Here is a 15,726-nt window from a genome sequence, read left to right on the forward strand (position 1 = left end):
AAATTAGCAAGGAGGAGTTATTTTAAATGCAGTTGTGGAAAATACTAATACTAAGAAGCTAATAATTCCTTGGTGTTGCCATCAGTTTTAATAAAGGACCCAATTAAAAACTCCAAGCTGAAGAAGGAGACTTCAGGCTGCTGCAGTCATCATTCTCACATCTCAGGGAAAAACAACTTAAGATAAAGGGACAAATGAATTCCTAGTGACATCAGTGGAGATAAAGGGATCAATCTGTTATATAGTCAGGTCTCTGAGCATCTTCCCAGCTTTTAATGTCAATAAATAAACATTAAAAGTGCTTAATGTGCAAGGCTAATAGTGATGATAGCACTTTCACTGTTTTCATTTGGTTTTTTTGTCTTTTTTTACAAAAACCTTAAAAACAAACATGAAGGCATATATAAAATACACTTGGTTTATGTAACAGATAGAATATAAACCACCAGACAAGAAAAATTATTGCAAAATAGATGAGGATGTTCATTTTTTTCACTACCAAGTCATACAAGAAGAAAGTTTCCTTCAGCTCCTCCAATATAAGACACTAGCTTTCACTGCTGGATGATGCAGATGTTATTTTCATGTATTGGCTGAAAATTGTCTCAAAAGCTTCATCTCTGTGTACCATGGCACCAAACACCAAAGGCTAAATGACAGAAAAAAACACATCATGTCAGTCCACAAAGAAAAATAATTTCCTCTAGGTATATTTCTGTCAAGTCACTAGGAACAGATTAATTGTACTAGAAATGCATTGATAAAGTCAAAATAATCCTTCTCTCTATTAAATCCTTGACCATGTGGCGTATTTTCCAATATTTTTCACTTCTTTAAAATCTTCATCTGTCAGTCCCTCCCACCCGAAAGCCTCCTCCCCCATGGACACTCTCAAGCCAACAGCTTTTTGCTTCAGACTGCGTAGCAGACTGCATGCTCCTGATGTAGGATGCTGGGAAAAAGCTTTCTAAAGTGTCAAACACTCCAGACACAGTAGACCAAGCTGAATATTTAATTCATTAAAATTCTGAAGACAAACACACTGAATAATAGACAAGTCAATTTTTTTAAAAAAGAAAAAAAGCCAGCCACTGGCATAAGGGGACAAAAAAAGCCTTTATGCTGATGTTAACCAGAGGAGGAAAAGGTAAGAAATCCAACACAGCAATACAGATACAGCCAGCTACTTACTTTCTGTGTAGATGGTGTTGATACAGCAATACCCATCCCTGATCCCGGGAGAACAGAGAGCACTTTATACTAAAAAAAAGCAAAAAAAAAAGCCACACACGAAGACATAAGATACCTTCTGTACTCAACAATTGCAAAAGTTGCTGCAGAGGTTACACAATCCATCACTGGCATGTCCTCCCAGCCACAACTAAGAGAGCTCCACTAAAACCAGGATGAAGCTAGCTGCCATTCTCTGGAGTCTCATTCTCCTGGACTCGCTGGGTACAGCCTCACCCAGACAGCCAGGACCCTTCTCCCCACTTCCTCCCATGAGCTGCAGCAATGCCCACCCTGCTGGAAGCAGCCCCAGCCCCTCCACGAGCATCAGTCCTGCTCCAGCACACGGAGCTGAGCCAGCCGTGGTGTGGGGAACCGCACGCAGCCGGATGGGGTGGGCAGGGCACAGCCCATGTGAGAGGGCCTGTGTGCATCTCCCACAGCTTCCCCTACAGCTGACATCCATCCACTCTTCAGTGGAACAGCAAGCAGACCAGAAAAAGCTTCTTTTCCAAAATTAGATAGAAAACAGGGTATCACAGATTCATCATTAAGGTCAGAAAAGAGCTCCCACCTTTAACTAAACACCACCGTGTCAACTAAACCATAGTACCCAGTGCTACATGTGGATTGCTTGCTTGTTTTTGTAGAAAGAATACAGATAAGGAATACAGTTGGCTGAACCTGGGAGTATTCACAGGGAGAAAGTGACATTCAAGTCGGACCTGGGTTTCCCACCTCCAAATAAAACCAGGCACAGTACATTTTTATGCTTGACTGCATGATCCCCATCTCATCTTCATTAAAAACGCTACACAGATGCAAAAGAAACTTTATGGCAGCAAAGGCATACTGAACAACAAAGTTGAAGTATGATGTTTGAAATCCATTAATATGAATTATTAATTCCAGTAGGAATGCTCAATTTGAGCATAAGCTGTCTGCTTTATAGACATGTCATAGAAATAGAAGGAATTAATTTGAAAATCTGGAGGTACTTCTGCAGTAGTAGATACCAGGCTGAGATGTTTCTTTCTCAACATGATTTAATCTGTGGTAAGGATGCAAGCAGAAACTAAGGGTGTCTGTGTTCAAGATAGGGACAAGTTCAGAAAGGGTAACAAAAAGTGATGTTAAAGGCCATAGAGAGTGGTGTGAGGCACCAGTAAAGCCATTAGTAACCACAGGCTGATAAACCTCAACCAGAGGAAGGACAACATTGCCCTTGCTATGCTTCCAACCTTCCACTTCTTGCCTCTGTTACTGATGGGTCCAACTAGACTAAACTCCAGCCCATCCCAGTCTGGCTATTCTAATGATCCACCTTTTTCCACTGACAACAATCCTGCCTCCCTCTGAGGCACCTACTTTTAAGATGGTGCATCTATCAATATTCACACCCAAACTGAAGTTAGTAATACACAATTCCTGCTACCAATAGATCTTAAGGCCTACACAGCTCTGGTCAACACTGGAGTTAGTAAACAATATAACTTAAATTAAAAAAAAAATGCATGAGTGTAAGGGTTTAGCAAACTAGTTTGTCTTCATGCTCATAGCAAGTTCGCTTGTGCTGAGTCTGAAAAAGCAGTTCTGTGAAACATTCATAATCAAAGAATTACATTTCACTTATACAAATTATCAGTGGCATGCTTTTCCAAAATAACAAAAGCACAAATGAAAAACATGAGTAGCTGAACAGAAAACCAGTTTTCTCCCCTATTTACAACACCAACCAGACATACCTTCTGGATATCTGTTATGTCCGACAGCTTTATAACTTTATTTCTTTTTGATGAGCCGGATTTTGAGCTTTCAAAGCACAAGTAACTGAAAACAAGAAAAGAAAGTGTTAATTTTGATAGAGTGTTTTAAAATAAATTTCTCAAATATCCTCTTGTCCCTTCTGAACTTTGAAATCTCACAAGTTAAAATAACTTTCAAAATAAAAAAAGTCATTCAGTTCAGTTATGGCTTCTAATTTAGCGCAAACTTCAATGAATTCTAACAGCTGGCTGGTGTGTCTGAAAGCCCAGAACATACAGTATGCATACACACGTAAGAATTATTGTGTTTTTATTACTGCACTGAATGGTTAAACCTGACAAGCATTTTAAAGACACACAAGGGACATATATCCTTAAACAGCTGAAATACCAAATGTCAAAAGGCTTTTAAGTCTTTCACCATCCTAAAAGAAGATTAATGAGAAACACTGTGTTAGTTTCATGTTATTGTGCTGCAGACAAAAGCTCAGATTTCTAAACATTGGAGAGCAGCCTCTATCACTAGCTGACACTGCATACAGATGAGCTTTACTTCCTTTCATTACACTCCAAAGGAACTTCAGTGCAAGACCCAAACAGTAATGACCATAGCTATTCAGTCCTGGGAGGCTGGGAGGTAAGTAAGGAAATTTTAAAAAACAACCACTCACCCATAAAAATTTGAACCCAAGGCTTAATTTTCAGTTTTCTTTTTTGTTGCTGTTATTTCAAGGAAGCTATATGTTCAGCTTGCTTAAAAAAAAAACCCAAACTAAGCATATTTGTCAAATAGTTGTTGATCACAATTTTCAACGTTCACTTAGGTTTTAGGTATCTATCACTTAGATTTTTTCTAGTATCTATACAGTTAGTATGTTATCCACATCAAGAACTGCGGCTTCTAACAGCTGTCTGTACAGAGCTACTTTGCATTCCAATGCAAGCCTTTCCAAGGCAAAATCTCATCTGTTAAGCATAGCCACACACCAGGTTCAGCTCCCCCTCTCCTTTGATGCTTCCTTGAGTTTGCAAAGCACTTTGAAATGGCATTTTTGTTTCAAAACATTATTAAAGGACCCTTTTTAGATTCAAATGCTTTAATGTCTCAAATTTCCCTCCTAAGAAAGGCGTGGAGTGCAATGACTCACTTTTCTGTGACATAAAGAACTCCATTCCTGATGTAGTCTGTAGGCATCTTCCGATCCCTGTTAATCAAGCAACAGCGCCAGCCATTTTCACACACTGAAAAAGTCAAAACAAGAAATCCTGCTCTAAGAAAAAGAGAGACTGGCACTATCCCCAACAGTCTCCTTATACAATAGAAAACACTGAATATTAAACTTAAATATTAAACTTTAGATACCTAAAAGTGCTTAGAAAGAAAAGCCTAAATCAGGTGTTCTAGACACCATAACATCTGTTTTAGCACTAATTTTGAAAAAGAAAACCAAAATAAAAACCACCCACACAATTATTCCCATTAACTTGACTTCCGGATTTGCATAACCATAAAAGGAAAAGCAGGCTGTGCACTCTTTCAAAGAGCTGCAAGGGTATGGAATGAAAGAGACCTTCTCCATTCATCCTAATTTAAAGCAAGACCTTTAAATCAAAAGCTTACACCAATACAATGCACAGAAAAAGAATTCAACTTCAAACTATCCTTGGCTTTTTACAAAATATTCTACTAATGTATCCTTCCTGTGGCATCATACCTGGCAAAGGACGTTCATTCTCTGACAGGTTAAAAACTTCATGGAAATTTCCTCTCTTGGTGGTATGAAAACGACTTGTGTCTTCATCTTTGCTAATTCCAGTTGGAGCACTTGAGCCCACGTAACTCCTGGAGGCTGCTGTTTGAAGCTGCAGAAAAAGAAATACGATTCCAAAATCTGAGCAGCAACATTTAAGCTACACTCTCAAAAATAATTTAGCTAACTAGTCTTTCTAAAAAAGAAAAAAAAAACCAAAACAAAATCTATAATGCAACAATTTTCATTAACTACTTCCATAAATTAACTTCAGACTACTGCACTATGCTGCTGCTAAAGCACAAGCCTCTATTATGGTACCTGAACACAACCTTTTAAAGTGCTAGCCTTTGATGGACGCACTTTAGTGGGGTGAAGCACACGGTGCTAAATGTACCTAACTTAAAATACCTTTTTTCTACAGTAAAGGCTATGTCTCATTAGATACAGCTAAGTCACTGCAAACAGCTCCAATGATTGTAACTAGTGGGACTACTAACAGACAATATATTATCAGTACTTGGCTTGTTTCCAAGAGATAAACAAAGAAGTTTAGAAAGAAAAAAGAGAAAAAAAAGCCACACAGAACACCATAAGCTCATTATGAATACAAATGCTGAAAATGAAAGGAAGTTTTCCACACTATGATCCATACCTTTTCATGCCCTGACAGCTAGCAGGAAAAGAAACAAACAACACAAATGTGACAGTGACAAAAGAAAAAAAGTGAAATCTATTTAACAGTATACACAGAATAAAACATGAACTGAGTGGCACTGCAAGATTTTGCTCACAAACCAAGAGACTACACACAATGAATGCAATTAAAAACGAGTTATGAGTGGTTAGAGCACACCAGTTCAATTTATTCAGGTTGCATTAGAAGCACTGATCTTTTCTGTGCTTTGAAGTTGCACTGCATTTTGAGAGTGTTGACACATAAAACAAAATCTGAATGGTTGTTGGCATCCTTGTATGTAACCTAGTATGGAGCTCCTAAAACCAAAGTACTTGAGTAAAATCTAGTTTTAAACAGAGCTCCTTAACCACTGGAGACTGCTCTGGCAACAAGCCTTGCTTCTGGAAGGACAGCAGACAGTTTCTTTTTGAAAGCTTGCCTGTATTTTCATTTTCATCTTGGTGGGGCAACACACGATTCCAAAAGCTGGCACTAGCAGCTCTGCTCTTAGCCCTACTATGCACATGCAGTTAAACAGCTGGCAAACTGACAACATGGAAGCCCAGGACTAAGCTCTTCTTCTGTAAAGGCCCAATGCTGCTGAAAGCCAAGCAGCCTTCAGCTGCTTTTTTTGTTACTTTGCACTAAATTGGCAGCATTCAACACCTCCCAGGATTTACACACTAAGAAAAGAAATCCAAAGGAAATGAAAACATGTGAAATGCAATTGCTAACTAGAAACCAGACTGACAAAACAGGCACAGCAGAGGGCATCTGCCACCTGCCTTTTTAGGGTACCTGTAAGAAAATGGTGCCTCAGGGGGAAAAAAATAAAGTAAATTAACATGGAAAGCAAATGGTTGATGGCAACTGATATCACTTCTGCAGTGCTGAGTCCCTGGAACCAAGGAAAATAACAGCTTCTTCAACAATCTGTGTGCAACTGAATATGAGAAAAATTTTCTGAAGGCCTTCTTAGACAAGCTATCTGGCTGCACATGCACACAACCAGGTGAAGCACCATGGCCCAAAATACAAAAATGATCAAAGCAAGAGGTCTAATGCTCTTTGTGCTGGAATAAAGACTATTTCTTCTCTCTGCTACACTGCTTCCTACCTACCTGTTATATAAAGAGATTTCAAAAATGGAGTCTAAACTTCAGTACCATTACCCATCTGGTGGCTGAAAATGTGAGTAGTTCTGTCCTTACTTCTAGTCCTGCATGCAAATGTTTCCTCTTTACCACTCAGGCTTGAGACAACTAATGGTCAATTGTAAGAGAAAAGCATTTTGATAAGCCTTAAATCTAACTGGAAGTGACTGGATTTGTAATGCTGGAGTCCTGATTGTCTAAAAACGTCACCAGCAACCTAGAGGTATTCCTTTTCACTTGATCTGTCATCAGCTTTTGACATACAACCTTTACCCATCAGGTACTGCTGTCAGGACTGTTCTCTAAGGACACAAGGTCAGAGTGGTGGTACAGGCAATTAATATTGCATTGTGTCTAAGTTTACTCTGTCTTGTACACTGTTTAATAATAAGAAGCCGAAGCAAATGCACACATGCTGGCACTACATGCTTTTGGGCTCTGCCTTAGCTATGAAAAAAAATTAAAAACCCTCTTTGGCTTTTACTTTTTAGTACAAAAATCTATTTTTCATACTGTGAGGTTTGCAGAAATCTCTCAAGGGGTAAGGAAGTTTCTCTAAAATTACTGAGATCAAGTTCATGTTTTCAAAGGCATTTGGAAGCAGGTAATGCAGTCCTGCACATCCCGTCCAGGAAGACAAGCCAAGGCCACCGAGCCAGACCTGGCAGTACAAAAACCCTGTCTCTACTTGTAAAATTAAAGCCATGAAGAAAAGCCAAAAGGAGTAACTACTCTCTAAGTTTATGGATTCAAGTTCAATTGACTCAATCAATTGAGTCAGTAAATTTAATCAGAATCAATCAATTCAAAATCTTTTCAGACAATTCAGGATCTTTCCACCTCTAAGGCAGATTAGAGAAACTTATCAATATGATGTCACAACTACCAAGTATGTGAAAGATAACCTGTAAGTGTGAGAAGCACAGAAGCTTTTAAGATCATCTTCTGCAAGTAAGAGAAATACAGGCCATGGATGGCTTAATCCAACTGCTTATTAACTCAACTCATCCATTGGAAAACAGGAACAGAAGACTCACTTTCTGTAACAGACTGTCCTTGTCCACTTCCTTCTGAAATAGTCAATTGTGCTGCAGTATTTTACCACCCTCTGCTCCACCACCTCCCAAGCCCCAGATTTCCTCTTAACAACTAAGGGGTCGTGTGCTTATCCCTTTTGCTCTCCAGTTGTATACCCAAGCTGAATTACTGCTCAGTACTGTGCACTTCAGACAGTACTCAGAAACTCCATGAATGCATTTACATATTGTGCTAAGAGGCACTAAGCAAATGCTAAAATGGTATTAGACTCAAGGTTTACTATAACTATTTTAATTTTTAAACTAATAAACATTGACAAATCCAGGGATATGTAAAGCCCTGACTCAGTTACCATGTCAGGCCCCAAAAGAATTTACCAAATATGCGCAAAACACAATACTTAGTGATTTAACTATGACATTTTAAAGAAAATGTACTGTTGGAGTAGGAACATGAAGTGATTTATCACCACTATGCCAAAAGGTTACCTAATACAAATAAACATGAGACATCATGTCTAAATATGTGAAGTACCTCACTACCTTTGTTAGTGATTATCCCATTAGAAAGCTGCATATTATACTCAAGCCTTTTTCTATTTTTTAACTGCACTTCAATTTAAGTATGTAAATTTCCACTGAAAAAGAATGTCTAAGAATAGAGAAAGTGGATACAAAAAGACTGTATTTGACAACAGAATTACACAAAATGTAGATTAAAGAAATTAGTATGAATATGGATGGTGTTATATTTGTGTGTTTAGCTTCATGATTCACAGTACATCTATACATGCATATACATTTTTGATAACTGAATCCTTTCATACAAGAAACAGAATCCATAGAAGAACTGTAAATCTTGAAAATAATAAAAAAAGGGATATTACAATCAACTAACATTGATTGCAAGGATTTAATTAACCTTCTCTTTAATGTGCTCTAGTCACTGGAGAAAAGGAAAAGGGACAAAGGGATCTGGTTTTCTAAGGCTGGGAACATAGGGACAAAAGGATTCATTACCCTTACCCGTCTCGACACTGTAGCATTAGATCTTTCTTTGAGCTGAGGATCTGTCAGGAGACTTATCCAGATGATATAAGGAGTATCATACTTAGCTCTTAGTCTGGGGCATCGTTTGAAGATAAAATCAATAAGGAAGAACTTGATTCCAGCATAGAGTCCTGAAAAAAAGGTCACTTCAGTCTGAATGTTGAAGAGGCATTAAGAACATCACTGTTTTGATCATATTTTCAAAAGTTCACAAATGAATCCGAATCCTGTATATTTAGTCACAGTGTTAAAACCATTCTCCTAGGTTTACTATTTTGTTATTCTTCTTCCAACACGAGAAAATTATTTTTCTTTCCTTCCCGTCCCCAGTTCTTTTAAACATTTACATAGCCACTATTATGCAGAAGAACATTTGAACAATTCAAACATATGCTCCTTATTACCAGAAGCATTCTGAAAACATTATATACTATCAAAAGAAAAAACACACCAGAGCATTCAACTATGCAGCTCCTGCAAGAATTTTAATGGCAACAGAGGGCTCTCACGTACTACATAAAACTCTATCTTCCAGTCCCAACTCTTATCTTATACAAGTTAGTTCCTTGCATTCTGCTATTCAATACGGGCTTAAAATTCTCTCTCAAAACTTTACCGAGTGCAATTCAGATCTCCTAAGAGTCAAACAATTATTCCTCACGCATATAAATTCAATTGCTGTGTCAAGCAAACATACATTTATGTTCAAGTTAACAAAATTTGAAGTTCAATGCCACTAAAAGTAATACTCATTTGATTACATCATTACTTTAATGAAAAAATGAGAGTTCTTGGTTCACAGTACAGGGCTTCATACCTTAGCAAAGAGTCTCGTGATGTAGTGAGAACCCTTTTCTCAATTCCCAGCTGAGACTGAGTATCTGTAACAGACCCACAGTAGTCTGCTCATTTTGTCCAGCTCATCCTCCAAGTTTTACTAGGAATCCCACTAACTCTTTTACTTTTTTCCTACAATTTCATTTTCATGCCTCCTGTGTTATGCCACATATTTTATCTACAAGGATGTATGAGCAAAAAGACCCTCAATATACAGGATTTTCCAGAAGCCTTGGAGCTGACAGTCAGAGAAATTCTGCTAACAGCTTATCATAGACTTCTTCTCTTCAAGAAGCAAAAGCATTATTCAATCTTTCCCTATTATACACTGAGATGGTTTTCAAAATGGTCAGGACAAATGATGCCAAGCACAATGAAAATACTTTAAAACACTGCATGATTTATTAATGCAGGTTTTCTCCCTTAAACTCTAAAATTCTCCCTCTAAAGATCATGTAAGTTTTAACCATTAAGTCTAGACTGTAACAGGTGAATTATTTATTGTGTTTACCCAATGCAAGCCCAAGAATCCTGTAGGGCAAAAAGCAGGATGCAATAAAAGCTGCCCATAGAGCAATGTAGAGCTTCTGTGTAATTTCTGGCTGGACCCACATGAACAAGCTGAAAAGAAAAAAAGAAGCAAAATTTTATTACCAATGTTACAGATATTGGTCAAGTCTTGTTTCAAAAGGGAGGAAAATCTTACATCAGATAACTTACTTTTTAAATTTTTCCAGTATGTCTGCCATCTTGCCAAAAAGGTTCTGCATAAGAAGCAAGAGAATTAAAACCAAGTCCTGCATTGTTTTGGGGATTTTGTCCACATAATGAAAACAAATAGCTTTCTGACTTTATTGGTAAACAATTCCCAGAAGTGATTTTTTTTTTAACTAATTTTTAACCATTTTTATACTTCACAACTGAGTAAATCCAGAACAGAATAGCAACATATGATGACTTCCATCTCATTTAACCTTGTTCTGTAACTTGACATTGATTATTACAAGTGAAGAAGCTATTTGATCCCACTGTCATGACTGGAAAGCATTTACATTACTGAAAATATTTTAAATTAAGCTGTCAATCTAAGAGTAAAGAGCTTTTGCTGGTAGGTAACAAAACTGAAGGTTTCTTCAGATATTTTGAGTGCTCAAATTTCAGGAAGTGGTATCTGAGTTCATCAAAAGGACTATTAGCTTCTTGGAAACAGACCATTATCATGTTTTATAATAAACCATTGGAGACAGCAGATTTCAACTAATTCCAACAAATGGGGAGGCAATTGACCCCTGCTCAGGACTTAGGCCATATTCTCTAACCAATCCTTACTGTCAGAGCACCTGAAAATTTCACATTCCCAATAAATTTCCAAAAGTGTTCATATAAACATATGCACCGCCCCCAGCAGAAGGAAGGAGCTGAGCAGTCACAGTTAGTAGGGAAGGTTAAACCCCTTCTCTCATCAGCACACCATCAAGCACGGCACAAGGCTGCAGTTCAACTGGATGGTGCAGTCACTCAGCTGCTACATCATCCAACTCAGGGAGCTGGGAGAAAACCTTCCTTCAGCCTCTCCAACACCAGCAGATTTCAAGACTTGGAGGGGCTGGAGTTTTTTAAAACATGCTGTTTTAGAGACACAATGCAAACTACAGCTAAAGAGACCACAGCCTTCAGCTAAATCTTAAAGGAACAGAGTCTCCTACATCAGTTCCATGACTAGCAAATTTGGGATATGGATCCACACTCCAGTACATTTTGAAGATTCACCACCCAATCTACATTATCAGAAGCTTGTATGATATATAAGGTAGAAAACTCTGAGAAGTTGCTTCTGTTCCCCTCCGGAGTTTGCTCAGAGCTGCAGTCAGAGAACCACAACCCATTGTCTGAAGCATCATGCCATTTCAGAAGCTCCAGGAATCTTACTGAGATCTCCACTGCTCATGGGTAAAGTTCCCTTTGCAAGAGAAGTATTTCTTCGTCAAGCATTTGTTTTCACATGCTGCGTAACAACCTCCTTTAAGTACTTGGACCATGAACCCCCTTGTTTCTAAGGAGGCAGCCAGAGAGCAGCACAGTACCTGCGCCTTCTGAGCCACGTCTAGAACAAGCTGGAACTTTTCAGACACGGTCAGGTCCTCTTTTGGGTGCTCCTTAGGCAAGGAAGAGACAATCCATTGATTTACAGCTCAGATAAAATGTATTTTACAAAACTTGTCAGAACAAGGTGACCCCCCAACATTCTTAGCAATATTCATCTCACTTTTAATCGTCTCTACATTTACCATTTTCCTCCCTTGTTTCAGATTTACTTTTTATGTCTTTCATTGCTGGTTATTTTTAGTTTTTAATGTTTTGGGGGGCTCAGGGGAGACTTTATCATTCTCTACAACTATCTGAAAGGAAGTTATAATGAGGTGGGGGTCAGTCTTCTCTCCCAGGTATCAAGTGACAGATCAAAAGGAAATGGCCTCAAACTTTGCCAGGGGAGATGTAGATTGGCTATTCAGAAAAATTTGTTCATTAAAAGGGTTGTCAAGCCTTGAAACTGGCTGCCCAGGGAAGTAGAGTCATTATCCTTGGAAGTATTTAAATGACACTTAGATCTGTCACTCAGGGACATGTACCCAGACCCAGTGATGGGGCTGGCAATGCTGAATTAACAGATGGACTTGATGTTTTTAAAGAAAACAGAATGCAAGACTTCTTGAAGATCCCACAGGACCTAATTGTCCCAAGCTTAAAATTCATTAAAATTCATTTCAGAGATGTGTTTTAAGTTTGGAATATTTTAGGGTAAAGCATCTGAACCTAAGAGTGCTGTTAGTAAAGACTTTTAAATTACAAGAGAAAGAAAAAAAATGTAGTGTCTTCACTTGCAGCTTGCTCTTCCTTCCTTTCCAGCTACCTACACAAACACAGAGGAAGGTTTAAAGGTGCAATTTTTTTTTGCAGGCATACAGGTGAAGCTGATAAAAACCTACCATCTGTTCAGAAACTTCAGGCACAATGCTCCACTGTATTCTCCAACCCCTAGGAATGATGGAAATAGTTAAAGAGAGCAAGAACTCCATCCATCAACACAGATTATTTGTAAAAGGTTAAAAAGCAGTTTTCTGCAAGAAGCACTTATGGCTTAAAAGCAAATAACAGAATCCCCAAATTAACAAAGAACCCACAACATAAGAGAACCACAAGTGGCCAACAGACAGCTTTAAAAATATTAGTTAAGTAGATACTAAACAGAATCACTGCTTGTGGGTTTTATAACAGAAGTTAATGGTGTGCATGGAGTAAAGGATCAGGAATATTTTTCTCTTATTTTTTCATGTGAAGAAAATTACATCAACTTATTCAGAAGCCTATTTGCTACCAGCAATTTCCAGGGAATACAATGTCAAACAGAAAGTATCAATTAAGAAGTCAGAAAAGTATTTTACAATATGCACATTAAGGTCCTTTACACCATTTTAAGGTGCATCAAAAAAAACCCCAGACTTAATTTGTAGAAGAGATTGACTTTACAAATGGAAGATACTTTGAATAAAGTATTTCAAGAGCTATGGAAAAAGGCAAAACTGCCATTTTAGGCCTAGATGAACATTCTCTGCTGGGAAAAACAGCAAGCTTCAATACTGAAGGTGATGTTCTTCAAGTACTCTAAATATTGCAGAATTAGAAATATTAGAATTTTAGTGTGCTGAGGGATTTGTCTGAGAGCATGCAACATTGTTTATGATATGATAACCCAAGCCACAGGATACAAAGATAATTCCCAATAATATTAGATTACAGAAACTGAGCAATGATACTTAAGAAATTTGAGTTTGAATTTCACTGTCTTAAATGTAACTCACAATTAGAAAAGGTAGCAGTTTACAACTCAGTGCAAGAATAACATAACATCTTTCAAACAAAGCATAACTTAAGTAAGCTAGTATTTATGCAAATACCTGGCTATGAGGTAATTTAGGGATAACCTCAAAATTGCTAAAAATAAGAACATAGGAATGGCCCAGCCATGCCATACAGCATTGATGTAAATCTGCAGATTAAGAAGAAAAAACAAAGAGAGATGTGGATTACAAACTGGGGTACAGTGAGTTACATGAAATACCACTTCCCACTGTGCTGTTGGGCTCAGAGCCATGCAATTCATATTAAAAAAAAACCCTAATACATTTTAGCCACTCTGTAACTGAAAACAGCCCCACATTAAGGAATGCAAAATCAAAACTAAGAATGAACCAAGTCACCAGAGATGACACTTAACTAGTTCTCAGTTGCCTCAGAGAGAGTATTGAGTATTTTCAACACTACAATTACTTGAAGAGGTAGGAGGAAATAAAAAGAGGTAAACCCTCAAGTCTGTGAATCTGCTGCATGACCATGATATGGTCAGCAATGGCACAGAAGCCATGGTATAAAAGTGGAGTTACAGGAATTTGCCCCATACTGGGCAACAGGATAAACTCTCACTCTCTTATTTCAGGTTAATTAAATCCCAAATGTTTACCAAGACTAAAAAGATTGCAGGAAAACAGGTTTTATTTTATGTAAAAAGTACAAACACAAAAAGCTTCAAAAGGTATTCTCTTCCCAGCTTCTGAAAACAGAGACTGTAGTCTCTCTGTGACAGACAATAGGGTTGTCACTGATAACCCCAAAGTGAAACATTGCTCTGGCTCCCAGGTCCCATAGCTTTCAAAAAAAACCAGTTCAAGTTTCTTCTTTCAGTTTTTATCTGAAAAATGGGCTTACCAGGTGAGGCAAGAGAAAAATCAGCAGATATGGAAAAGGGATAGACAGAGGGCACTGGGAGGGAAGTCTCCTTCTCAGTATTCCTTCAGCTATGCCATGCAAAACAGCAGAAGGTCTGTAACTTACAGGGAGGTATCATTTAACAATCAGGTGAGTGACATTTTCACTGCACAGCTATTGCCAATTCCTTTGACAGAAATTCATTTCATATACAATATGACCAAAAGAATTTAGATAATTTAATTAACAATAGGAGGAAGGGAGACTAATCAAAACTCCATAGATACTTATGACTCTCTGCAGCATCCAAACCTCATTAAGATAGCATAGAAAGGCTTGAACTTAGCTCACAGACCTGATGTTTGCACATTGAATCCTACTGACATCAAGGCATTTTGCCTCTCATCAGTATGATACGAACAAATGGCAAAGAGCCCTGATGTGGACAGTAGCTTCTCATCAAATGTAACCACTACCAGCATTTCAGCCCTAGACAAGAAGAAACGTTGCAGAGGCTGAAGTAATCACTAAATTACCAGGACTGGGAGATGAGAAACAAGAAAGGAGTGAACAATATCCAGATAGTTCTAAGTTATTTTAACAATTATAAAAGTATGCTACAAGACACCCAGGAAACACCCAGGAAAATTTTACTGGTTTTATATATAACAGAAGTGACTACTACTGTTATATATAACACTACTGGTTTTGTATCAAATGAAATGACACTTTTTGATTTGACTTGAACTGTAGCACAACTCCTACTCAGATATGGCAGTTTCAAAGAATTTCAGCAAATAATGTGTTTTTTCAAGTTCTTACTACTCCTGGAGGAGTAGGATAACTTACAATAAAGGCAATAGCAGAAGTGTAGATAGAATACCAGTCTAATAAGGCAGAAAGATTCTTCACAAAATTTGTAACAGGTTTGGCACCTCTCTCTAAGTGGAAGTTAAGAAAAAACACAATATTAGAATTAGCTGGCAGTGGTTAAAACACTTGCAAAGTACAAACAATCAAATAAGAAAACTAGAGGAATATTCACGACATGTAATGATAAAAAAGCTTATCCAAATGAAAAAAAAAAAAAATTAAACCTGCCAATGTAACTGAACAATTAAGGAATGCACTTCCAAAAACTAAAGTGTTACCCAAGACTCAACTCTTAAGTACAGACAAAGGAAAAAAATCAACATCCTTTATAAGAGTACCCTGGATGCTAAAAGCAGCTTGTTCTCAGCCATGTTCACATTACCCCAGAGATCACTGTACAGGTCAGTTTGTCTCACTGTAAAACAATGTCCATTAACCTGACTGAATTACAAGCCACCAAAGAACAACTGAGAATCACAGAATCATTTAGGTGGGAAAAGACCTTTATGATCATCATTGTGTTCGACCATTAACCCAGCATTGTCAAATCCTACACTAAATCATGTCCCTAAATTATTTTCTCTG

At 37.8% G+C, this 15,726-nt stretch overlaps 1 protein-coding gene across 6 annotated transcripts in view; it reads right to left on the reverse strand.

Moving 5' to 3' along the window:
- Positions 1–404: 404 nt before the first annotated feature.
- Positions 405–15,726, reverse strand: part of GRAMD4 (GRAM domain containing 4) — a 71,885-nt gene continuing 56,563 nt past the window's right edge. For all 6 annotated transcript variants that reach the window (XM_053943134.1, XM_053943131.1, XM_053943135.1 and 3 more), the window contains 12 exons: positions 15,118–15,209; positions 13,461–13,552; positions 12,492–12,540; positions 11,589–11,660; positions 10,225–10,268; positions 10,016–10,125; positions 8,644–8,798; positions 4,712–4,859; positions 4,145–4,238; positions 2,976–3,060; positions 1,192–1,260; positions 405–649 (listed from right to left, as the gene is read on the reverse strand). In XM_053943134.1, the coding sequence (XP_053799109.1) occupies positions 548–649; positions 1,192–1,260; positions 2,976–3,060; positions 4,145–4,238; positions 4,712–4,859; positions 8,644–8,798; positions 10,016–10,125; positions 10,225–10,268; positions 11,589–11,660; positions 12,492–12,540; positions 13,461–13,552; positions 15,118–15,209 (1,112 nt within the window). In that variant the 3' untranslated portion in view covers positions 405–547. The remainder of the gene's footprint in view (positions 650–1,191; positions 1,261–2,975; positions 3,061–4,144; positions 4,239–4,711; positions 4,860–8,643; positions 8,799–10,015; positions 10,126–10,224; positions 10,269–11,588; positions 11,661–12,491; positions 12,541–13,460; positions 13,553–15,117; positions 15,210–15,726) is intronic.

This window comes from Vidua chalybeata, chromosome 5 (genome assembly GCF_026979565.1).
Source record: "Vidua chalybeata isolate OUT-0048 chromosome 5, bVidCha1 merged haplotype, whole genome shotgun sequence".
Taxonomy (NCBI): Eukaryota; Metazoa; Chordata; class Aves; order Passeriformes; family Viduidae; genus Vidua; species Vidua chalybeata.